Here is a 26,798-nt window from a genome sequence, read left to right on the forward strand (position 1 = left end):
GAGGGCATCCTCCTAGAGCAGTAAGAAAACACCTCCTACAAGCTTTAACCAGTGCTCTACTGGACACTGATAGAAGTCACAAGACTGCTCTAACTCCTGATTAGAAAAGGTATTTAGCAGTTTATATTACTGAAATAATTGCATTTCCATGTAGTGTATACTGTGGCAGACCAGATATAGTAAATGCAGGGTTCTGAGTTTAGTAACATTAAGTCTAAAGGTGACCATTTATGCAAGAAGTTTAACATCTGTGTTAAGGAGGGATATGGCACAGGAGTACGAACAAGAGGCTGGATGAGTGTTTGGTTTAGAGATCATGCAAACACTTCACTTTAAGGCCGTCTAATAAACAGTAGAGTCAGGTGCAGGGCTAGTATGTCTAAAATATGTTTATAATATTGGGCTATACAGCAATCAGGTTTCAGTCTTTCACTGAATTTCAGGGTTTCAATGGTCCATTTAAAATTCTGGGGATGTGACTGGTAATTGTAGGGCATGATATAGGTTGCCTGGGATAGGAATAAGTGGTTGTCTGCAAATCTGTATCCACAGAAGCTCCAAAGGTCTCATTATAGAGAGCTAAAGAGTGTTTGTAAGACTCTTTAAAATTGTTGAAAGTGTTATTCATATGACCGGTTTTCCCAGCGTAAAGAGGTTTTAAAGGTAAAAGGCAATGCTGGGGTGCTTAAGTAGTTTGGTAAAAAGTGAGTCAGGTTACCAAGAAAACGTTACTGGAAGTCTGTCACATTCAACGCAACGTATTCTGTAATATTGAAGAATGTTTTCAGCTTACTCAAGCCACTCCTTCAGGCCTAATGAGTGTTATAGCAAGGTACCCAGCAATATAATAAACAGAGGTAGCACTTTCCCCTTAATCTAATCACCACCAGAAGGATGGGAGGTGTGAAAGTTGTGGAACCACTCTATTCTACTTCTATAACTTCATCAATTTAAAGCTGGCCATAGATGCATCAAAATATTGCACCAGCTATGTCAGTTCTAATGATCGGCTTCTCTCAAATAGGGATGTTTGAAAATCTTCACTCAATCATCGCATGCAGCCAACTGGAGGAGTCCCTGCTGTAAGAATACAATAGCACAGCAAGGAGGATTCCCCCATCTAATGTGAATGTGTAGATGTAGGAACACATTCTTTTTTTTAAAAAAGAGATGCATTTATGGCCAGTGTAAGTCTGCATAGGAATGAATGACAAGGCTGAAGGCGTGAATTGCTGTCAAATACATCATTACAATGTATTTATTTAATGGGTACACAAAAAAAAAAAAAAAAGACCGTTATATGATCGAAAATCCAATATTATTACCTACAATCAGTGTACAGATTTAAAAAAAAAAAAAAAGTATATACACATATCACAAATCCTCATCTTCATCTTCTTCATCACTAATTACATATTTCTTGTGCTTTTTATTTACTTTGTCTTCATCTTCTGCTTTTCTTTTGACTGAAGGTTCACCTTCCTGAATAGGAGAAAAACACAAAATTAGAACAAAGCATAAATTTGGAAATGAAATTCACTGCCAAGCAAAAATGTACACAATGGGGTTGATTTGCTCTTTTGCTATATTTTTTTTTACATATAAACCTCATCTGTCAGAGACATTCAAAAAACATACTTTATATCCAACAGTGGAGACAAATACAGTCCAACCATTGTCAACTTAAGATTTTTATGTAAATGCTATCCTCTAGTGGTGAGGAGCAGCACTGCGTTGGTTTAAAACAGATACATGGTGTTCCATCATCATTTTATGGGCATTTTTAATAAAATCTTTGCCGCAGTGTTATCTTCACTATAGCGCATATACTAAACATCGCAAGTCACTAGGATTTTTGTACTCATCATAAAAAGCTTTTTCTTGAAGTCCGTTGAGGAACACAGGAATTCAGATATCATTGGGTTATAACGCTGCTTAGGGAAGGCAGATTTTCATATTAAGGAGTAGGCTGCCTATCAAGGCAACAAAACTAGCTGAACAAATTATCCAAGGAATGTGGAAAATTCCCAGCATAGCATCCCATCAGTGTTGCGAAGTGACCCCTGAGACCTTTGGGAACTCAAAAAAGGTATCAATCCCACTAAGTCAGCCAGACTAAAGAGGCAATGGTGGTCAAGTGTATACTGCAACCCCAGACTGGTGAAAGGGGCACCAGAAGAATGGAGGATGAACAAGGAAAATCATCCACTCAGCACCCCGAGGTGTCTCTGAGGTCTGACAGGAGAACTTTTAGACCTGCCTAACCTTAACCACAGAACATGGTTATAAGAATCTTATGACCTAACAGGCCCAACAGAGCATTTATAGCTATGGAACGATGAGCAGGAGCCTCCCCCACACCTTATTAAGATTAGAACAAGAAAAATTATCTGGGGAACATTCCACACAATGCTACAAGCAGTAGCAATGTCCTGGCAATGGGGTCCCATGAAGTCCTTCAGATACACCTTACCCCTAATAGGGGGTACCTGCAGCCAGAACCCAGGGTGTTCCACCTGCTGAAAGTCCAGGGTGGTACAAAGCCCTCCAGTGATTGTTTTTGCCCACTACACAGACCACTCCCTTTGGTATACAGAATATCGAATGAGAAGAGTTAGATTCCAAAGCAATGACCTTACAGAAGACATTGCTGCAGAGAGTGGTACTCTTATACAAAGTCCAAAGAGGGGCCCAACCAATGAACTGAAGAGTCCAAAAACATTTACTATTGCCGTTTGTTCAGCAGGACAGTGCAGAACAGCCAACACCTCTCAGGGACTCGGAAGAAGTATTCTTCAGGGCTCAGATTCTACGTAAACTTGTGAGGACTCAAAATACCAGAATCACCACAATTCGTTTTTTTGAAAAACGAAACACAAAGTGATACAGTGCCCAGGAACTATATTGCAGCAAGGCTGCATTAGCTATTTTTTATTGTCCTGCTGAACAAACACCAAGATTGAACATTTTTGGACTCAATTCACTGGTTTAATGATCTCTTTGGACTTTGTGTACGTGGTTTTCAAACTTCAGGTCCCTCGGTTTATGGAAATACCGTGTTTTGTGTTTTAAGTGGCCTCACCAGAGCCACTGTACATCATATGAACTTGTTTGATCTCCTCAATCCATGATCCACTGAGTCAAATCCAGTGCCTAAGATACACCTATTTCAGAGAGTGGTACTCTTAGCATCATCGAGCTTAGAGACCAGGTAACTTGTCCTTTCCCAGAGCACATGACACACCAACACCTAGGTGATGCCCAACAGAGTCCAAGCTAGGTAAATGACCCCAGACAGGGTTACCCTGATGAAGAGGAGACCATCTGTTCCAGAGAGCCAGACTAGAGTCCTGGGTATGGAGACACCCCAGCAAGTGGGGTTCAACTGGGGAGGAGAGAAAAACCACCTGCTTACCTGAATTGGTCATGCCAGGGGCTACCGCCTTACCCACAGAGACAATATTGAGGTCTCACTCAGAGTCTAGACCCCCTGCAATGGAGAAAGGGGCTGAGAAGGCCTGAGCACTATTGAAGGACAGACAGAACTTCCTTGAGAGGGGGTTCCCCAACACCCCACACATCCCTGACTGGTGAAGAGGTGTGAATTTTCTGCATTTTGCCAAAGATTTTAATGGAACACAGGGAACAGATGTTTATAGTGAAGGTTTGAGGCGCATAGGTACCGAAAGACATCTGCGTGGCCCCACCTAGCCTAATCTTGCAGATGTCAGACCCTTTGGAAGGGTGTCGAGTGCAAGGATCCAAAAGGCTGACTCTTTTCAGAGCAGATCTACTCAGCATTCCACAATGAAGAGGCATTAAGCACACTTTGTCACCATCCCCTGTAGGTATAACGTCTCTGACCTTCCCAAGCACCTCAAACATGCCAGACAACAGGCACACTGAAAGCCTTTGCAGGAAGAATACACTGGCAGCTATAAAGTCCAGAATGGACACAGAGGTGTCAATAGGCATGAGGAGGAATCAACTGAAGAAACTGAGGAAGATTCCACAAAGACCATACTATTGCCAATAGGGATTCCAGGTTCTAGATTACAGATGATGTTCGTTCCTTTTGGGGATACCGAATAAACTTCCCAGAACAACTAGGGGAGAATGGGTCAAGGTAACCTGACAAGACAGGTTGTTTTCATGTAGCAATAATGCAACTTGGTCAAATGTGAGACAAGGTCTCAGGTACTCACAAGCCTGGGCAGCTGGTGCTGATAAAGGTTTCAGGGGGCTGGAGGTTTCTAAGTCATTGTGGGTGGGCTTGAAAATAGACCAGTGATCCATATAGTGCTTCAGGAGGAACACCACAATGATGATTCCTGAAAGCTGAACAGGAAAGAGCATAGAGCATAATTGCTCATTGTTCCAAGCAGAGAACGCCAGCATTCCATCCCTCTGCTTTAACACTTATCAGCGCTCTGGAGCTAACACAGCACTCAGGTCTGAAGGAACCACAGTGTAGATCCCAGTACCTCTTGGTACTCACGTGTTCATTGTTCCACCAAGCAAAGAACGTCAGCATTCCATCCCTAGAGCTCTGATGAAGGGAGTTTGTCTCCCGAAACACGTTAGCTCACCTCACTAAGGGTCTATCGTTACTTTAGACTGTAATGGACTCTTATTGGCTGTTTTTACCCCCCTTTGGTTTGTGAGTATGCATTTTATATGCTTTTGGTTTACTACGTTAATGCACAAAGAGAGTGCACTCTGTTTTGCTTTTGTTCACCAGTATCAAGATTTCCAGATCTTTAAGGGCTGCACCTCTACGAATGACAGTTTCAGTTATCTTACTCTGCATGAAGATTTGAGTGCTGGTTTCCTTTATTCATTCAGAAGAGGTGTTAAGTCAACTGTATCTACTTATAATACTGCTGCAAGCATCTAGCTGGGTAGAGGGTTTAGGTGTAAGATTAATATGTGTGCTCCCACCTCGTCATCACTGTTCAGTTTCTTTGCCTTGAGTAACCTCTGAGTTTTATCCTCATCTGAGCCTTCATCACTGTCCGAAGAATAGATGCGGGCACGCTCCTCTGAAGAAAAAGAAAACATTTTTTTAGAGATATAACATACAATACTTTCACTTTCTTTTATTGAAATTTTGTCAGATACACAATGTAACCGGCACAAATGCTCAACCGTGACTAACCTCAACCTGAAAAAAACAAAAAAATTCTGAGTGTGTCCATAAGTAATAGAAAACAACATTAATTATAATAGTAAAGACTAGTAGACGTGATATTGTACAAGCCATAGGTGTAGTAGCAATACCCATATTGTGAGCTGTAGGTAAATAAGGAAGGAAAGAAGAAAGGGTGGGAGGGGTAAGGGGAGAGGGCAAACGTGTAATAATCATGAACTAGGAGACACTCTTGAATTAGATAGTCGGGCCCTACACAGAGGATAGTCTAGAAAAATATATTGCAGCAAATGCAATGTTTTCAAAATCATATGTTAAAACAATGAACCCAACCGGATTAAGAGCCCTGGCATCTGCAAAACTATAATTACAAATTAAAGTTACCTTTACTATTCTGAACCACAAAAAAGTACTTTTTAATAAATGGAAATGACTATTTATCAAAGCCTGAAGCGGTTTCTACAAGGAACATACAGTAAAGTTACAAAGCCACAGCACAGTCAGGTGGACATGAAAACAATTGACATCTCTATTTAATAAGGCAAACTGCACCACATTACAGCACAACTTCACTTTAACATAAAAGTGCCTATATACTTCTCTGTAATGGCAATTGCCTCCACTGGTGTTTACATATTTAGTACAGAGCTCTCCTTTATTGTTGGCCATGCCTGTGCAGCAACTCCATATTAGCCTTAAACCGGTCCATACTCCTAATGTCTAGGAGTACAACTGCATTCAAGGCAATGGGGAGTTTTTGCCCAGGTGCTGTCCATGCTGGAGAAAATTTCTGCACCTAGGATGTAAATGCAGAAAAGGTCATTGAACTCTAAAAGAGGTACAGTAAGTACCTGGCTGGGTGGATGGGGGTGGGCTCTAGCTTAGGTTAGTGGGCTAGGCAGAGTATGCTGTGGCATTTAGCGAGATTCTCCTTTAACCTCCCTAGCGGTATGATTATTTCAGATTTTTGGTGCTGAAAGTGGTACCATTTTTTTGCATGGAAATATGTATTTTGTTTTATTGTAGGCCTGTAATTTAGGAATAACTCACTGAAATCTGTCCGAACAAGAGTCTAGTAAACATTCCGGATATAAAACTTGAAACACAAAATCATAAATTATAATTTAATAAATAATCATAAAAAATAATAATAAATTTAATTAAATATAATCAAACCAAAAACACTGAAATTTGAAATATAGCGCCAAGTTCGCACATTGCTGAGCAAAGTCGCAGAATCGTTTTCAGTGTCTGATGACAAATTTCCCCACAAATCATTATCACTCAATTCTGCAAGTGCTTCTGATTTACTATTGCTGTTCTCTAGTTGGTCTAAAACCGATTTTGACCTAAAAGGACGCTTTTTGGACGCCATGGACTTTTCTAAGTTTCCAGGCAGAAAGAACAGTCAAAATGCAGGCAGGGGACAGGACAAAGCAGTAGGGACAAAATGTATGTGAAATGTTTTGAAACAGCAATGTTTTATCTATGTAATAATCATTTTTAAAAAAAATTACATTTTTAAAAAATTTCAAATTTGCCGCCGGTTCCGGCGCCCCTACGGCCCGACGTCACAGGGACCAGAACACGGAAGCAGGATGCCGGCATCGGCTGGAGGAGATGGCCGGGGACGCATCACAGGAGCGAAGGCCAAGGTAAGCGCTGCAGGGAATCCATGTGCAACACTGCATGGTAAGCCCGAGTGTAGCTCGGGGTTACCGCCTTTGGTACTTAAACTTTACCCCGAGCTACACTCGTGAATACCGCCAGGGAGGTGAAGTGCTGTACATTCAACTCAGATAACTTCAGCCCACATCAACACACCACTCAATGAACAATGAAAGCTGACCAGACATACAACCATATGATTTTACAATGTTCTTTAGATCCAACGGCAATAACTATACAGTGCAAAATACTAAATCAATTGTTCAGATAGAAATTCATATCATATACCAATGCAGGACTTTACATTTAACTTAGTATGAACCCCACTAAACACACTGGGGGAGATTTACAAACACTGGAACACTCAGAATCTGGTGCAGCTGTGCATAATAGCCAACCAGATTCTAACTTCAGCTTATTCAATTAAGCTTTGACATTAAAATCTGGATATTTCTATACAGAGCTGCACCAAATTTTTTACTCTCCAGTTTTAGTAAATCTCCCTCCAGTGTATATACCATAAGCAAAGTCTTTATTTTAAAAAGGACTGAAGGAATGACTGTCTAAGTAACAGAGACCAACACTAATAATAAAACATCTTCAATTCAATGTCTACAAAAAAGATAATAATACACAAATACATGCACAGATCTAGATCATACCCCTTATGTCTAATGAAACAAATGATTTCAAACTGTTCTAAAGTTTAGTTAAACATTGGACGAACCAGGTAAGTTGAGCTGCACTGGTCATCATGAATCAACTAAATAATACAAGAAAACAATTGTTCTCTGTTTCCACCATACATGTGTTGGGGTAAACTAGGAAAAAATGCAGCAGGTCTACATTTTTACACAGCACAACGAACAAAACCATATGTATTGCAAAGTGCTGCTGTGTCTAGAATTGAAAATTGAATGAGCCCTGAATTTCAGTGCATTAATTTTTGGGGGAAAAAAAAAAAGAAAACATTTTATATTATATATATCTATATACACACATACACACATATACACACACACACATATACACAATTCATTTATACGCGTTTATATATACACACATACATACATATATACACACACACACACACACACACACACATTTATTTCACAAATGTTACTTCTAGAACCTAACTCTGTTGGTGTATGAGACAAATCAAAATTTTTTTTTTTTTTGCAGTAATTAGTAAATTATCCTAAATATATATATATATATATATATATATATATATATATATATATATATATATATATATATATATATATATATGTTTTTAAGTGTTGGACTACATCTTTATTTAATGTCACGATTTTTAATTGTAGAAGGATAATACATTTTCTCTTGATCTTTTTTTTTCTCTCTAAATATAAAACAAAAGTCTTTTCTTACTGAGCGCTGACAGAGACAACGGGGGATTTTCTAACAGAAACAAGAAGTATGTCACAATTGTGTGCCTTATGAATACAAACTTACCTCTTCCTCCCTTATATCTGTTTTTAATGGCTGCCAAGCTTATAGACTCGTCCCCTTCCTCCTCATCATCATAGCGATCAGGTTCCAGGTAGTTAGCACTCAGTCCACGCTGGTGTTGCTTTTCCTTGATTCTGCGCTGTTGGGACTCCCTACGGATTGAGGCTCTCAATCTCTCTTCTTCTTTCTGCCAATAAAATACGCTGATGATAAATTGCACGAAAAACACAAACCTATAAAATTATGTATGCAGGGAAAATGCACTTTACTCTGAAATTCTGCAATCAAACAGCAAATTGCACCTTCAGACTACCTGTTCACGTATTGGTAAGACAGGAAAGAAAAAAAAAAAAAAAAAAAAAAAAAGCACTTCTGCTGTCAATCAAATTCTGTGAGGAGAGAGCAGGTGACAAGGGTGAGCCGTTCTGTGTGTGTCTATGGGTGTACACAGCCCGGCTTGGGAGAATGCCTGCACAGGTGCCCTTATAGCATATGTTTTGCTATAGGGGCTCCCACTGGAAGAAGATGTGGGCAGAACTAGTAAGGGACCTCTAAGAAGGGGTAAAAGACCACTCTGTGCAATATTGCTGCACAGGGCAGGTAAGTATAAACCTCTTATTGTTTTTTTTTTTTTTTTTACTAAATACTTTTACTAATACTAAAGGTTAGTTTTAATATCAGTAAGCATTTTCAGGCAGCAGATGGCACTCCAAGCAAGTTGTGCCCCTTTCACATTTTGCTAGCAAACAAGCTTAAGGCTAGGTTTTCTTAGGAAGCCCAGCATGGTTTGCAGGCAAAGTGTAATGTATTTATTCTGCAATACATACAGCAGGTAAAATAAATATTGAACACATCCCCATTTTTCTCTGTAAATATATTTCTAAAGGTGCTATTGACATTGTACGTATGGATTTCATGGGTTGTTATTGACATGGTGAAAATTTCAAAGAAACCAAAACAATTAAGTTCAGAAATTAAATTAAATTATATGGAATAAAATGGAATGACACAGTCTCAACTGATTGCCTATAAAAAGGTATCTTATTACCAAGGTGTCCCTCATGATGGGTAAAATCAAAGAGCTCTCTCAAGTTATAGAAGGCTTTCTAAACTTCTGAAAGTTTAAGTGAGCACCATTGGGGCCATAATCCAGAAGAGGAAAGAACATAATTTCACCATAAACTGGCCACGGCCAGGTGCTCCTCACAAGATTTGACAGAAGAGTAAAAAAAATTATCAGATGAGTTGTCTAAATGCCAAGGACCACTTGTGGAGAGCTTCAGAAAGACCTGGTTTGGCAAGTACAACCGTTTAAAAGAAAACAATAAGTAATGCACTCAACCGCCATGGCCTGTATACTCGTTTACCAAGCAAGACTCCATTGCTGAAGAAAAAGCATGCTGAAGCTCGTTTAAAGCTTGCTGCACAACATTTAGACAAGCCTGTGAAATACAGAGAGAATATAGTCTGGTCAGATGACACCAAAACTGAACTCTTTGGATGCCATAATACACACCATGTTTGGAGGTCAAATGGCATTGCACAACACCCCAAAAACATCATACCAACAGCAAAGTTTGGAGATGGGAACATCATGGTGTGGGGCTGTTTTTCAGCATACTGTACTGGCAAACGTCATGTCATGGAAGGAAGGATGAATGGAAAAATGTACCAAGACATTCTTGATAAAAATCTGCTGCCAGCAATGATGTCACATGGGGCGGAGACACTTGGGTGATGTCCCCGGGTGGCCACGTCCCTTACCGGAGCCTTTTTTTTTTTTTTTAACTCTTTTTTCGGATCGGCGGCGGACATTGTGATTGACGTTGGATCTACTGCAGGGGACATTCTTTTATTTTTTTCTTTTAATAAAGGACTTGTCAAAGACCTTGTCCTGTCTTTATTCACACTACACATTTTGTTTTTTTGTGAATGAGTAGCGGGACCATGTACCCCATACTCATTTACATAGGGAGGGCCGGGATCTGGGGGCCCCTTTGTTAAAGAGGGCTTCCAGATTACGATAAGACCCCTGCCCACAGACCCCCACAACCACCGGCCAGGGTTGTGGGGAAGAGGCCCTTGTCCCCATCAACATGCCCTTGTCCCACATGTTGAGGGCATGTGGCCTGGTATGGTTTGGGGGGTGCTCGCTCGTCCGTCCCCCTTTCCTGACCCTCCGGGCTGCATGCTTGGATAAGGTCTGGTATGGATTTTGAGGGGGGGGGGGGGACCCCCACGCCATTTATTTTTTTTTTAATTTTGGCATGGGAGTTCCCCTCAAAGGGTCATGCTGTATTTTAGTAAGTGTTTACTTTTCTTCTGACCTCTGGAAAGGATTAACTTGGTATTCAATGCATTCCTATGGGAAACAGCATTTCAGTTTACGAATTCTTCGCTATACGAAAAGTCCCGCAGAACAAATTAAATTCATAAACCGAGGTATGCCTAATATATATATATATTTTTTTAATGTTTTTTCCATTATAGTTTCCCTTTATTGGAACATGCTGCCCGTTTGCCAATAGATATTCACCATTACCTTAATCATTTCATTTCTTTGAGACTCAGGGTCACGTCCTGCCATTGGAAGTATTCTGATCTTCTGAGTCTTAGAGCACCTGTCTGCCAGAGACAACGTCATCTTCCTGTGAGTGGCGCTGTCTGTTGAATGAGGCCTAAAAGAAGGAAAAATGTGATCATGCAATCAATACAAGAATTCCATGCGAAAATTGCACAAGACAATATGTAGACCAGTATACTGTTCAAGATCTAGGCAGTAAATAATGACCTAAAATGACAGCTTAAACTGAATGTATAGTGCTTTACTGTATTTTCTAAACCCATGTATCATGTCCATGGCTGAAAATTAAAGCTAAAGCTTTTGTAAAATTAAAATAATGATTATGTTATACTTACCTGCACTATGTAATGAACCTTCTTTTCTGGGGTTCTCCGCTGGCAATCTTGGCTCCTCCTCTTCTGTGTCTGTCCCAATAGCAAGTAGCTTGCTATAGGGGCAGACATGCGGGCTCGCTCTCCAGCTGGGCTGTGTGTGTCTATAGGAAAGACAGTGTGGCTTGGCCCTGCCCCCTGCTCACAGGATTTGATCGAAGCGGGAGAAGCCAATGGCTCCCACTGCTGCCTAATTCTTCTGTGAGAAGAGAAAGACTGAGAAGAACGGCACACAGGCACAGTGCTGAATCGTTACAGGACACAGGTAAGTGTTTGCGGGGAGGGGGATCAGCAAGTGGCAAAATGTTTTTTTTTATCCTAATGCAGGAAATGCATTAAATGTAAAAAAAAAAATAGCATATGAATCACTTTAAAACTTGCATTTTTTAAATTTTGAATTCATATTAATAAAAATGTATAATAATATTTGCTCCTTGAAGACAGCAGGTAGTGAGTGCAAGTCTGGAGCTCCAGAGTTTCATATGGCTGGTTAAATGCTTTATGACGTGTTTAGCAGGATCTCAAATTAGAAATACACATCTGACTGGCACTTTCCTTCCTGCTTTTCCCTAGATAGTGAGGGTGCTAAATAGATATTCAGTTAGCCAAGTAGTGCTGGACTTTCTTATTAGAGTATACTATGTGCTTACTGTAACATAAAATGCCTTGTATTAAATGTTTAATAAAGATTTTATATACATTAAAAAAAAATGTAAACACTGATGATATTTTATATATTGATAAAAAAAAAAAACACCACGACCGAGAACCACTATAGTTTTTCCCTCAAGAGAAACCCCCTATATATTAATGAACATCCAGTTTTTACATACACACAATACAATTTTTCCCCAGTTTTGAAAGGAACACCCACCTGAATGTAAGCTTGGTCTTGAATACAGCTTGACCCTGTAAACCTGTTCCTTGTCTGATAAAGAGATGGTTGTGGTCCCCTTGGAGTGGAGCTTTGTATACATCAAAAACTTCATTTCCCAAGTGTAAGGACATGCTGCCAGAATCAGAAGAGAGAATTACACACACATAAAGATTGCAAGGAGACTTGTGTATAAGTTGACAGAACCAAAAGGGCAATTGAATAGCTGCCCATAGATGGATTGAATCTCGGCCGGTCCCTTTTGAACCAGTCGAGATTTGATCCATCTATAGACAAGCTGGTTGCACTGAAGTTGATCCATCGGTCAACTTCAGAACAACCAGCCTGTCAGTTTTTTTTTTTTGCATGCAATCATTGCCGCTGGCTATAGCAGCCAGCAGTGATCAATGTGTTTTGCTGGCAGGGAAGGCGCCCCACCAGCAGAACACTCTAGGGCTGCAAGAGGGATTTCCTCCCATCAACACAGGCTGTGTTATTGGAAGTTTTGCAAGTACTTTACTATTTTACTAAGAATCTGAAAAAAAAAACATAACTTTCTAGTGCCAGAAAGATTACTGATGCAGCAGAAGAATGGAGAAGGGAAATGAAGGAAATTTTGTACAACAACCCAAAGCTCACCTGCCATCAGACCATTTAACAATACGTGCATTACTCTCTCTGACATCATTCCCTTCTTCATCCCGTCTTGTCCTCCACCGAATTGTGTTTTCAACCTGTTCAAAGAAAAAAAAGAAGAAAAAAAAATTATAGACAGAGTAGCTTTTAGAATCTGGTGAGACAGACAATGGAAGCTGCAGCACAACTATAGCTACATGCTATAAAATGTTCATAAAAGATGTCTAAACAAAAATAGAATGAGACTTTGCTGGTAGGTTAATGGTCTGCTGCCTAGATTGGCCCTAGTATGTGTGTGAATTAGCTCAGAGCCTTAGATTGTAAGCTTCCTGAGGGCAGGGAATCAGAATAAATATACAACATATATGCAAGGCACTGCATAAATGGATGGCGCTATATAAGTACCTGAAATGTATAAATAAAATACAGAATAAAATGAGTAAAACATGTAACCTGCTGAAATTTAAAAATAAATGCTGCATAAACAAGAGAACCTCAAGCTGTATATAACTACATTAGGCACCATGGGGGGTTTTTACTGAAACTGGAGAAGACAGAATCAAGAGAAGCTTTGCACAGTAACTTATCAGATTCTACTCAGCTTGTTCCGTTAAGCTTTGTAAATGAAAGCTAGATGACGAATGATTGCCATGCACAACTACTCCAGATTCCATCTGCTCTAGTCTTAGTAAATTCCCCTCTGTGAGTTTTCCCATAATTCATGGCTACACTTCACCAACTGCCATCCCCTGTTTAACCACTAGCCTACTCGGCACTTATACCCCCTTCCTGCCCAGGCCAATTTTCAGCTTTCAGCGCTGCCGTACTTTGAATGACAATTGCACGGTCATGCAACACTGTACCCATATGAAATTTTTATCATTTTTTTTGAGACAGATAGAGCTTCCTTTTGGTGGTATTTAATCACCTCTGGGTTTTTTAATTTTGCTAAACAAACCAAAAACAATTGAAAATTTGAAAAAAAAAGTTCTCTTAGTTTTTGTTATAAAATTTTGTAAATAAGTGATTTTTCTCCATCACTGCTGTGCGCTAATGAGGCTGCAGTGATGGGCACTGATAGGCTGCACTGATGACGAGGCACTGGTAGGCATTGACAGGCATCACTGATGGGCACTGAAAGGCTGTACTCATATATGGCACTGACTGGCACTGTTAGGCGGCACTGACTGGCAGCTCAGATGGGCACTGATATGTGGCATTGATGAGGCACTGATGGGAACTTGCAGGTGGCATTGATGAGCACTGACAAGCACTAGCAGGTGGCACTGCTGGGGCTACACTGATCATCAGTGCCCTGATGATCAGTGTACATGTCCCCTCTGAGGAATGCCGATTACCAGCTCTCCTCTCCTGTCGAGCTGTCAGCGTGACAGCTAGTGAGGAGAGAAATGCAGATGACCAGCATTTCCCCATTTACAGGCAATCAGCTGTGATTGGACACAGCTGATCACATGACTGAGCCGACATCTTCGGCTCTTTCCGTTGATCGGTGATCCGCTGTGCCCGAGGGACACAGCACACCACCGATCGCCACGCTGCGCACTTCCGGAGCCGTGCACGCAAGGTTAGAGTGGTAGGACGTGATATGACATCCTCTCAGAACGAGAGAACCGCCTTGCGCCCGTCATTTCCTTATATGGTCGCGCGGGAGGCGGTTAAAAAGCCAGTCCTATTTGGACCATAAATTATTATTATAATACAGTATTTATAAAGCGCCAATAGTTCGCTCAGCGCTGTACATTACAAAGGGGGACAGAACATGTGACAGAACAACAACACAATGCAAAACATGAGGGGATTGAGGGCCCTGCTCTTTCGAGCTTACAATCTTGTACTTGCACTTAGTGTAAAGGGAATCTAAATTCTGTATAAAATTGTATTCTATTTTGTATGCTTTGCCTATGCATTGTACACTGCACTGTGTGTGCACGTGGCACTAATAATGTTTTGATTATATTTGCATTCATTTAAAGACCTTCTGAAGCAGTCATGATTGGACGACGAAACGTGTCAAGGGTGTGGCCAGATGACGTCATCACGCACAGGGAACGGAAGTCGGCCATCTTAGTGAGGTAGCTGAAGCCATTACCCAACCTTAAGGAGAAACTATTTTAGAGACGATTGATTCTGTGTGCACTGGACACAGTGCACTAATTTTGTGAGTGTCATTTGTTTCGTTTTAATAAACAGTATTTGTAGTTTTACATATTGTGCAGTGAGGTTCTTTTTATTACAAGGAGTACCTATATGAAGGTTAGAAGTTCATGTGAAGACTCGACAGCTACAAAGTGGTGTGGATTGGTTCGCCCTAAAAGGGCAAGGTGCTGTTTGACCTAACACGTAGGTCAATTTTTCGAGGTAAGCAGCCTCAATGTAAGGTGGTGGAAGCACCAGGAGTGAGTGGTGTGAACAAGGGTGAATCTAACATCGGAAAGGAAAATTTAAAGTGGATTTTATAGGAGTGGAAGAAATGATGGACTTTTGTGTTTTCACGATTGATTACATTTATTTATAATTTTGATTAATGATGTAATTTATTAACATTAATTTTTAGGAGGATTTTTCAGCAATTTGTTTTGATTGAGCGGTTGAGTTTATGTCTAATTAATTTGATATTTTGTATGCTTAGCCTATGTATTGTACACTGCACTCTTTGTGCACATGGTGCCAATAATGTTTTGATTACATTTGAATTCCTCCAAGTCCTGATTAGAAATTAGCCTGCCTATGTAACGCCCCTTGTTATCAAAAAAGTACAATTGTAATATTAATGTGATACCTACGTAATCATGTGAAAAAAAAAAAAAACACCTTCAAAATGCTCCGAATAAACAGAACAGTGATTTGGAAAGATGCCGAGTATCTTTTTTGTCTGTTCCCTACTGCAGTTATACAAGGTATATATTGGGACGTGGTCTGTCATGGTGTGAGGACGCTTGGTGTCGAGTTCCTGCTTGACCCCGGGCATACACTGCTCTGCAGTGGTCTCCAACCTCCTAAGCGCCGCACATCCTCAGCCTCCCGGTGGTGGCAGCAGCGGCTCTTGGGTGAGCGGGCTCCAGTCCTTCACCCCGCATGCAGCTGGCTCTCGGGCATCTGCTAAGTTGGTGCCTGACCACGCGGCCTCCCAGTGCACCTCTACAGCATTGAGCGGCAACTCCCCGGCTCCACCGGCATCCCCACAGGTACTGTGCCACAGCCTTTCTCCATCCATACACTCAGTGAGCAGATTCTCCCCTCCCTCAAAACTTGATGTCTCGAACATATACAAGCTCTTCCTACTAAACTGACATTCGACAACTGATAGCAGCTGTAGAGCTCTCCTGTAAGCAAGCTACAGAGCGGATTAAACAGGACACTACAGCCTTAGGACACAGAGTTGAGGCTATGGAGACACACCATGATGAGTTACTGCAGACCGTTACTGCTATACCAGAAACGACTTCACACCATGAAGAGGTCCTTAATGCTTTATTAGACCAACTTGTTGACTATGAGAACACAGACAGGAGGCAGAATATCCGTATCCGCGGCTTGCCTGAGGCGACTTGCCCTTCAGATTTATAGTCCAAGGTTTATTTGGCGACCTTGCCCCTGACAAAACAGATTGATAGGGTCCATATTGCCCTTCAACCTGTTCCTCAAAGACACAGATAAACCACAGGATGTAATTTGCAAACTACACAAATATTCAGTGAATGAAGCCGTCATAAAGGCAGCCCACAGTCGCCCTTCCATTAATTTTGATGGTGCTCAGCTCACCCTTTTTCCTGATCTCTCTCGGAGGACCCTTATGCAGTGGCATACAGTGCACCCTCTGCTTGATGCCCTGCGCGCAGTAAATGTCAACTACCGCTGGGGATTCCCTTTCTGCCTGACCGCCACACGGAATGGAAGGATTGCAGTCTTATGCACTAAGGATGACCTGCCTCACTTTCTCAACACCCTGGATATACTGGCAATTGACTTTCCAGAATGAAGGTTGTATAGTATCATCCTGCCCCTGCAACATCCAAAACGCTGGTGTAAAGCCTCTTCTAGCTCCCGTCAGAGAAATCGTGCTGGCCGCAAGTACCAAGGATCGGCCCCTACATCTCCTGAGTGGATGAGAGGTGTTTTTAGTAGAGCACACCCTCCTGTCTGTATGCCTGAGCTAAAGGCAGATGGATTTCAGGAAATAAAAAGGTTACATGAATTATCTGCCCTTGCTCAAGATGGCTATGGCTAGAAATGACAGAGGGTCATTTTTTCAAATAAAGCATGAAGACATAGATGGATGGTTGAGTTTGCTTTGAATAATAAAATGAATTGTGTAGTGTTTTCAGCTTGTAGTGCTCAGACACAGTTTAATTCCACTTTAAGAGCAGAGAGCCAGAGACTGACAGTCACCACTCTCTGCTTAGTGAAGACCTAGAACTGAGCCAGCGGGGACAGCTGCAGCATCAGAGTGATTCTGCAACCATATAGGCGAGTATGTATGTTAGTTTTTTTGCTATTCCACACTTCCACACAAAAAAGCTGGAGCAATAAAAAAAAAAGGCAGCATTTGCTGCCTATAGAAAACAGAATCTTTATTTAACTTTTCCATTCACAGATATAATCACAAAAAGTCAAACTATGTCCCAGGTTTATAAAACCAGCTCTAACATGTAGCAAGGTAGACATTAAAAAACATACCTTTAATTTCAGCCTAGTTCTACCTTCTTCATCTAACATTTCTTCATCTTCAAATTCATCTTCGTAATACTGAGGGTCAAACGGTCTACAATGCAAAATGGTTACAGCTTAGACTGTAGTAAGGGGATAAAGTCTAATATATCTATAAATTAAAACCAAAACAAGGATAGAAGTAGCCATTTTTTGTCAGACACCCACATTCCCAAATTTGAGGTACTAAACACACAGAAGGGAATTTATCAAAACTGGAGCAGACAGAATCTGGGACAGCTGTGCATGTCAACCAATCAGCAATGTACATTGCATAGATTTTAACAATATTTGTAGTAGAGATACTACCAGGTTATTTTGTAAATCTGTGTATTCTACTATGTCCTTGGAAGTCTGATTTCTGATTGAGAGTGTTCAATCTAATCAGCTGATTTTCTTGCATTCTTCCAATGAGGAAAGTTGAAGTGTTAGCATCCCTTAAGAAGTAAAGCGGAGTTCCACTCAAGAGTGGAAGCTCCAATGCTTGTTTGCCTTCTCCCCCCCTCCACTGCCATATTTGCCACCTGTGTTTGACAGGTACCCGTTCCCACTTCCGGCTCAGTTCACAGCTGGAAAGTGAGCTGAAAGCTCGGCCCCCCTCCTTCCTCCTTTAGTCTCCTGGGAAGCTTCACAGGTCCCGTAAGACTGCTGGGCTAATCAGAATGAGCAGCACGTCTCATGCATGCGCAGTGGGCACCTGGCTGTGAAGCCACAAGCTGTCACAGCCTGGTACCCACAGTTGTGATGCCGGCGCCACAGAGAGAAGGGACGGCGCGAGTGAGTACATCGCTGGTCCCTGGGACAGGTGAGTGTGTGTCTATTAAAAGTCAGCACCTACAGTTTTTGCAACTGCTGACTTTTAATAAGCACAAAACTGACTGGAACTCCGCTTTAACCTTTAGAAAGTATCTCATCAAAAATATAATTCCTATTGCAGAGGATGCCTAAAATTGGACTTGAATATTAGTGCAGATTTCTGGGAAAATCAGTGAGCCGATTGAAGAAACATGAAATGATATTTCTGGAGGGAAGATCTGTACACCAACTGTGTGCAGAAGACCTGCAGGTTGCCATATTGCACTGAATTGTACAGAACATTACAACAGCTGCAGATTTCAGAGGAAAGGTCATTTTTAATAACTTTAAATTACAATATGGTCTGTGTAGCAATTGTAAATGCTGTATTTCATTTGCTCTATTTTTTTCCCCACAAAAGTGGAGTTGCCCTTTAACTGAACAAGCTGTATATAGAAGCCCATTGGTTGCCATGCACAGCTACAGAGTCTGTCTGCTCCAGTTTTGATAAATTTCAAAAATAGTACAGCGGACAATACTTTACCTGGGCTCAACACTGAGAAAGTTGGGAAGCTTGACAAAATACAAGTCATTCCCGAGATCTGTGTTCACTTTGGGGATCTCGACTTCTATTCTGGTTTCAGGAACAGGTTCTTCCTCTGGCTGGTCTTGATCTAGTCCATCCTCATCCTGGTAGAATTACACAAACAAGTTAAGAGGACTATATAGATAAGGCAAACTGAAATGAAAATCCCCCTGGTAAACCGAAAATAACATATACATGTATCCAATGGTTTCTTTGTAAGCGTTAAAGTAGGACTAACCTTTACATCCAAAGAAGTTGTTATCTTAGCCTCTGTGTGATCTGTAGTTGCCATAGCACAGCACATGTGATCAACTAGAATCCCAGATATTTGATGGCTTGACAGTTTGGTTGTGAGTTATCAATTCACTGCATGCCTTGAATGGAACTATTTAATGCATCTCTAAGCCTGGGTTAACACATGTGCAGTGCAATTTTCAGGTCCGATTTCAGTGCGAATTTCCAAAGTAGTTGTTCAGCGGTTCAGGTGCAATTTAGATGTGGTTCTGCTGCAAATTGACAAGGCTTACATTGTGTTCCCAACTGATGTGCTATTTAGAAGCGCTCCCATTTAAGTCAATGAGCCAATAATTTGCACTGGACTCCCACCGCACTGCTCAGAAACCACACAGGACTCTTTTTGAAAGGGAGAATGACACAAGCACACCAAGGATCATCAATATGGGTCCAAAAGTTTTACTGAAAGATCACATAGTTGCAGCAAGGCAACGTTTTGGAGTCTCACAGGACCCCTTCATCAGGCATATGACCGATAACATGTCCTGCGAGACTCCGAAACATTGCCATGCTGCAACTATGTGATCATTCATTAAAACGTTTGGACCCATATTGGTGATCCTCGGTGTGCTGGTGACATTCTCCCTTGCTGATTCTGTTCAGTTCCAGCTGACGGTCGCTGCAGCACCCACTTATACACACAGCCATTTTTAAATGCAGGAACATGTTCGTATGGATTGTACACTTTCATTCTGGACTCTTTTTGAATTCGCTCTGCAGGTGCACTGCGTATATGTGAATGGCCACAATAGAACTCAAAGTTATTTTACATATCATTCAAATCAATCAGCGATCTCAAAATGCATCTGAATTAGTACATGTGTGAACCAGGGCTAACACAAGCACAAACCACACATGGAATTAAAGAGAACACAATGAAGAATATAGATCAGGCAATACCCTACTACTAGTAATGAGATGTGGAGGTGCACAAAAAGGTAATCTATATGAGTGATGGAGCTAGAAATAAATTTAGAGGTAATCTGCAGCTGCTGACATACAGTGCCTTGAAAAAAAAAAAAGCATTCATATCCCTTAAAATTTTCCACATTTGATCATATTCCAAACAAAAACGTAAATGGATTTTATTGCGATGTTATGTGATAGACCAACACAAAGTGGCACATAATTGTGAAGTGAAAGGAAAATGATAAATGGTTTTTAAAATTTTTTACAAATAAATATCTGAAAAAAGTGTGGAGTGCATTTGTATTCAGCCCCCTTTACTCTGACACCCCTAACTAAAATCTAGTAGAACCAATTGCATTTAGAAGTCACCTAATTAGTAAACAGAGTCCACCTATGTGTAATTTAATGTCAATACAAATACAGCTGTTCTGTGAAGCTCTCAGAGGTTTGTTGGAGAACTTTAGTGAACAAACAGCATCATGAAGGCCAAGGAACACACCAGACAGGTGAGGTATAAAGTTGTGGAGAAGTTTAAAGCAGGGAAGGGTTATAAAAAAAAAATATCCAACATCTCACGAAGCACTGTTCAATCCATCATCCGAAAATGGAAAGAGTATGGCACAACTGCAAACCTACCACAAAAATGGCCGCCCACCTAAACCGACAGGCTGGGCAAGGAGAGTATTAATCAGAGAAGCAGCCAAGAGGCCCATGGTAACTCTGGAGGAGCTGCAGAGATCCACAGCTCAGGTGGGAGAATCTGTCCACAGGACAACTATTAGTTGTGCACTCCACAAATCTGACCTTTATGGAAGAGTGGCAAGAAGAAAGCCATTGTTGAAAGGAAGCCATAAGAAGTCCCATTTGCGAGATGCCATGTGGTGGACACAGCAAACGTGGAAGAAGGTGCTCTGGTCAGATGAGACAAATTGAACTTTTTGGCCTAAAAGCAAAATGCTATGTGTGCCGGAAAAAAAAAAACTGCACATCACCCTGAACACACCATCCCCACCGTGAAACATGGTGGTAGCATCATGTTGTGGGGATGCTTTTCTTCAGCAGGGACAGGGAAGCTGGTCAGAGTTGATGGGAAGATGGATGGAGGCTAATACAGGGCAATGTTAGAAGAAATCATGAATAAACAAGTGATGCGGCGCTGCTAAATAAAGATTACATATAGAGGCGGCTGAATACAAATACACGCCACACTTTTCACATATTCATAAAAAAATGATAAAAAACATTTTTCATTTTTCTTCCACTTCACGATTATGTGCCACTTTGTGTTGGTCTATCACATAAAATACCAATAAAATACATGTACGTTTTTGGTTGTATGACAAAATGAGGAAAATGTCAAGGGGTATAAATACTTTTTCATGTCACTGTATATCACACATCTCGAACCGATTGTCAGATTAGGTTTGTCACCAAGCAATGGCCTTCATTGATAACAAGCCTCAAATGCTGGTTACAAGCAATGAGAAAAGCTATGTGTGGAATAATGGATGCTTACAGACACTTACCATGGGCTGTCCAGGCGTGGGAGGCTTTTCTTCTCCATCACTACTTGAAGAAATGTCATCCGCATCACCAAAGAGATCAGCAGCATCTTTTTTCTCCCCTATTAAAACAGAACATTAACTGATAAAAGGATATTGATTGAGAATTGTGCAAGGGCCTATGTCAGCTGACTTTTATTCACGGCAGAACTTCTTCCTTCAGTGTGTGTGTGTGTGTGTGTGTGTGTGTGTGTGTGTTGGATCATTGTAGCTATGCTTATACCATACCTGGCCTATGTCCCTGGAAGCTGGAAATCACAGAAGTAGACACCACTATTCCAATAATCCCCACTTGCTTCTGGGTACTGCACCAAGTGGCTGCACTCCTGCTTACTGAACAAAGGAGGTTGGTCATTTGGGATGGGTGCAATTCAAAGAAAGCTTTGCATTCTCAACAACTGCAAAGCATTTTTTGCTTGGCAATGTCACACTCTCCACTTCGTCCAAGTACAGAACACTTTGATTTCATTCTGAAAATGCAAAACATTCTCTGGATGGCACCTGTGGCGAGCAGCTTACCTCCTGTGTTCAGATCGCATCAGGCCTGCCACCAAAGACCCTAGAAGCACCCAGAAACTAGAGTGTCTTTTTTTGGTGATTTTCAGCTTCCAGTGGCATTAGCTAGGTACAGTATCTGCATAGTTACAATGGTCCAAGAATGTAACCATGTATACTATAGCCTTGCTTGGAATAGTTTTTTTAATAAATGTAAAACCTTCAGAAGGGGTAAAATGATAAAGGATCTCAAAATGATCTTGCATGTCATATGCAAGTTGAATGCACTTTGCACAAGTTGCAATTATCCACCGATACAGGCCATGTTCAATAGTAAAACATTTGGGGAAAAAACAAGAACGAAAAAAAGTGGCAAAAAATAATTAGGACACTAAGTATATAATCCCAAAAGACAATCTATAAACAATGGCCCTTGCGGGGAGTAATGACATCAACCATTATTATTATTTTTTTTTTTTTTAATGTAGACCTGTACTGACAAAAAACAAGTTAAACCAACCATGGCAAGTAACCCATAGTTTAGATCGCTCTTCGGCTTAGAAATTGCCCCTTCTGCACCAAAAAGCCCAGAATCCTTATAGGCAGTAGGAAACACCAAAAACGACATTGCATGGTCGATGCCTTGGAAAAAAATACAGATTGGAAAGGGACTGTACTCTGCTGATAGAAAGAAGGAAACTGTCACCAATGACCTCGCTTAAAAAGGCAAGTTTCCTGGCAGTTGTGCCAATTAAAAGGCTAAGGCAGGCCAAAGACGGGCCATTTATCGGCCGAATTTTCGGCCAATAAACGAAAAATCAGTTGGGCCCGTTGCCGATGCTGCCACCCATGTCCGCGAAAAAAGGCAGTTTTTGCTGGATTTTCCAGCATGACCGATAAAAATATATGAGGAGATCCACGAAAAACAGCCAACGGACTGGCCCCACTAACGGCGTGAAAAATCGTCCGATAAACGACCCGTCTATGGCCTGCATTAGTTCACCTTTTGCATGTAAATGTGTATTTATTATTTTTTTCTAAAAGAAGCCTACAAAGCATTGCAACCGCGATCAGATCACAGGTGCAGTATCAGGCTCTTGTAGACTTTCAGGATACCTCGTACAGGCAGGCAGTTACTTGTGAGCAGGAAAAATCAATGAACTACCAGAGCACTAGCCAGCATCCTCATAGTTCACCGAGAACTACAAGCCATCAGCCACTGATGAGTCTCGTAGACTATTCATTCACAGGAAACCTGTAAATGAATGACGCGGCTGTGTAAGTGGAGCCCCAAACATCCACATTGTTTTTAAACTGTGACAGCACCCACAGGGAGAATATCTGCCACCCTCTGTCACAAGGTGGTGGGGGGGGAGTTGGGGGTTCTGGGGTACAGATGCTGGAACATTTAACATGTTCCAAAGGTAAACTTTTAAACTTCAGGACTTTGAGTTACTGACCTGTAGCATGCATGCAACCAACAGTGGTAGAACTCTTGAACTTGCTTTTTGCCATTAACACAGGAAATGTTCCTGAGATCTGCATAACAGCCAGCCAACTAGGTTTTTGTGTCATCACTTTATCATTCGCTATTGTTCCTAGTTAACTCTGAACTACAAAACACCTCCCCTTATTACAGAGATAAGAGTGAGAGGTGTTCTGTAAACCTAGGTGACAACGTTGTTCCTCGAGAGACACAGTGCAGTAAGTGAGCATTTATGTTAGGACAGAAAGTTTGTTATTGACAAGATCACCAGGTTAAAAAAAAGCCCTTCAGGCCAGTGGATCCTCAAGTTCCCCTGACAGGTCATGTTATCAGGATTTCTTTCATCTTGCACATGTGCTTTAAAGAATCATTTCACCTTTAGTAACATTACAGCCATATTCAGGGTGTAACATGTTACTAAAGCACCTGCCAACACCCTGAACTTATTCCCCTCTCCCTGCACTCGCTGTCACAGTTCAAACAAAACGCAGCCATGTGAGGCTCCGCCCACACAGCTGTGTCATTCATTCACAGAGTTCGGTGAGTGAATGAACTACAAATTCCATCCAACACCACAGCAGATAGCTTGTAGTTCTTATTGAACTATGAGGGAGCTGGTGGGCACCCTCCTAGTTGATTGATATTCCTGGACTTCGAGGTACAGGCCGACAGCTGTACTGACAGTCTGCAGGACCCGGACATTGCAACTGCGATTCGCTATTTGCAGGTGCAATGCTTTACAGGTGCCTAGGAAAAAAAAAAGGTACATTTTCACCTTAAAACCATGCACTAATTTCTTTGCAGTAAACTCCTTTAAATCATCATCCATGGCTTGATGTTTATGACAGCTATTTTATCTAGGGAAATTCCCAAAACATGTTGGAGGTACAAGGGGGGAATGAGGTTGGGAAACACTGCTCTAGGGCTTGCTTGATTATAGTTTTTAGTTTGATTTCTACAGTTGCAATACACCTCCATAAATACATTTCATTCGCTCAATGCTGAATGATTTATATTTCCATAAATGCAATAAAATAACAGTATAAAATGGATATAATACATAACCCAAATCACTATTTAGTCTGTAGGAGAGTTATAGAGTTCACAAACTCTGCGATATATCTGAAAATTGGTCAATCCTGAAGTACTGACGGCCAATCTAATTTCTTGAGGCCCAAAAATGTCAGAACAGTACAGATATCCCCCAAATGACCCCTTTTTGCAAAGTAGACAATGAAGAAATTAAAAAAATTATTTTTTTTATATACTGTCATCAGTGCAGTACAGCATCATCATATAACTGGTTTGGCGGTGATCAGGGACACTGACTGGTGACAGCATGAAAAAGACAAAAAAAAAAAAAAAAAAATTGGAAAAAAAACGCAGTTATTTACCTGTTAACTGTATTTCCAGGAATCTTCTAGGACAGCTCACTTGAGAGATAGGGCTCCTCCCAGGAAACACCCGCTCCACCTTTTTTTTTTTTTTTTCCCTTTATAGGCGTCCTCTCTCCCATTGGCCCCCAGTATAAGAATATGACCGAAGGCCTAGGAGAAAACAAAGAAGAAAACCAGTAATAAAGATATCCCCCATAGGTTCGCAACATACCTGCACATAATTGTGTGATCAAACAGTAATCGGGGGGGAGTTACGCTGTCCTAGAAGATTCCTGGAAATACAGTTAACAGGTAAATAACTGCGTTTTCCCGAGTCATCTTCTAGGACAGCTCACTTGAGAGGAGTAGAATAGAAATACGTACATTAGGGCGGGCACCCTGCTTGTAGGACCTTCCTGCCAAATGCCTGGTCCTTGCTGCCGATCAGATCCAGCCTGTAATGCTTAGTGAAGGTGGCGAAACTGGACCACGTTGCGGCTCTGCAGATCTGTCCGGGGGAGGCCCCCCCTTTTTCCGCCCAGGAGGCCGCAGTGGCCCTCGTGGAGTGGGCTTTTAGGCCGGGCGGTGGTGACAGGCCTGCCGACTTGTAACCTTCCGAAACTGCCTCCCTGATCCATCTGGCGATGGTGCCCTTGGAGGCACCGTCCCCCTTCTTTGGCCCCTGGAATAGGACGAAAAGCCGGGACGAGTGTCTCCATGTCTTTGTGCGTTCGATGTACGTGATCAAACACCTTCTAACGTCTAACCTGCTATAGTCCTCCGTGCTGTCCGGATCGGCCGCCAGGGAAGGTATTACTATTTCCTGAGATCTATGGAAGTGTGACGCGACCTTAGGTAGGAAGGCCGCGTCCGTGCGGAGGATGATTCTATCCAATAAGATGGTGCAGTACGGCTCGATCACTGAAAGGGCATGCAACTCGCTGACCCTGCGGGCAGAAACTAGTGCCGTGAGGAGGATGGTTTTAAGAGTCAAAGATCTGAGCGAACACTCATCCAGCGGCTCGAAAGGCCCCCGCTGAAAGCTCTTCAGGACTGTGCCCAGGTCCCATGTGGGGAGTTTTGGCATGGGCGGGGCACGGCGCCTGGAGATAGCCTTCAGGAATCTGATTACTAATGGGTCTGCCGCCAACCTCAGCTCGAGAAAGTTCGACAGAGCCGCTACCTGTACTTTGAGGGTATTGGCGGCCAGATTCTTATCCGCCCCGGCTTGAAGGAATTCAAGAACTGTATGCAAAATGGGCGTGCCCGGTGCTTCGTTTCTGACCTTCCAGGCGGACAACTTCTTCCAGACCTTGTCGTACAAGGCGTTCGTTGACCTCTTCCGGCCATCCAAGAGGGTGGCGACCACTCTTGCCGACAGCCCCTTTTCTGCTAGCCTGTCCCGCTCAGAAGCCACGCCGCTAAGGACAGCCTTTCTGGATGAGGATGCATCACCCTCCCTTGGGTGAGTAAATCGCGTGTGGGTGGCATCATCCAAGGGTCTGCTAAACTGAGCTCCTTCAACCGGGAGAACCAAGATCTCTTGGGCCAGAATGGCGCGATCAGAATAACTTTGGCTTGAGACAACTGGATCTTCTGTATCACCTTCGGCAGTAGTCTGAATGGAGGGAAGGCATAAAGGAGGTCTCCTTCCCACTGCTGGGCTAGCGCATCTATCCCCTCGCTTTTGGGGTCCTTCTGCAGGCAGAAGTACCTTTCCCGCTTTGTGTTCTGGCCGTTGGCAAATAGATCGATAGAGGGGGAGCCCCACCTGGCGCAAATCTGATCGAACGCTGACTGGCTGAGGCACCA

The 26,798-nt window shown here is 41.9% G+C and overlaps 1 protein-coding gene across 2 annotated transcripts in view; it reads right to left on the reverse strand.

The window, feature by feature from the left end:
- Positions 1 to 1,229: 1,229 nt before the first annotated feature.
- LOC149455894 (RNA polymerase-associated protein LEO1-like) overlaps positions 1,230 to 26,798 on the reverse strand; it is a 36,063-nt gene continuing 10,494 nt past the window's right edge. For both annotated transcript variants that reach the window (XM_089685763.1, XM_089685762.1), the window contains exons 4-12: positions 21,594 to 21,691; positions 18,823 to 18,968; positions 17,454 to 17,538; positions 12,759 to 12,853; positions 12,120 to 12,254; positions 10,833 to 10,968; positions 8,294 to 8,477; positions 4,942 to 5,042; positions 1,230 to 1,482 (exon numbers count right to left, since the gene is read on the reverse strand). In XM_089685763.1, the coding sequence (XP_089541889.1) occupies positions 1,375 to 1,482; positions 4,942 to 5,042; positions 8,294 to 8,477; positions 10,833 to 10,968; positions 12,120 to 12,254; positions 12,759 to 12,853; positions 17,454 to 17,538; positions 18,823 to 18,968; positions 21,594 to 21,691 (1,088 nt within the window). In that variant the 3' untranslated portion in view covers positions 1,230 to 1,374. The remainder of the gene's footprint in view (positions 1,483 to 4,941; positions 5,043 to 8,293; positions 8,478 to 10,832; positions 10,969 to 12,119; positions 12,255 to 12,758; positions 12,854 to 17,453; positions 17,539 to 18,822; positions 18,969 to 21,593; positions 21,692 to 26,798) is intronic.

The sequence above is a fragment of the Staurois parvus genome, unplaced genomic scaffold, assembly GCF_062004578.1.
Source record: "Staurois parvus isolate SC_StPar_1 unplaced genomic scaffold, SC_StPar_1.0 ptg000385l, whole genome shotgun sequence".
Classification (NCBI taxonomy): Eukaryota; Metazoa; Chordata; class Amphibia; order Anura; family Ranidae; genus Staurois; species Staurois parvus.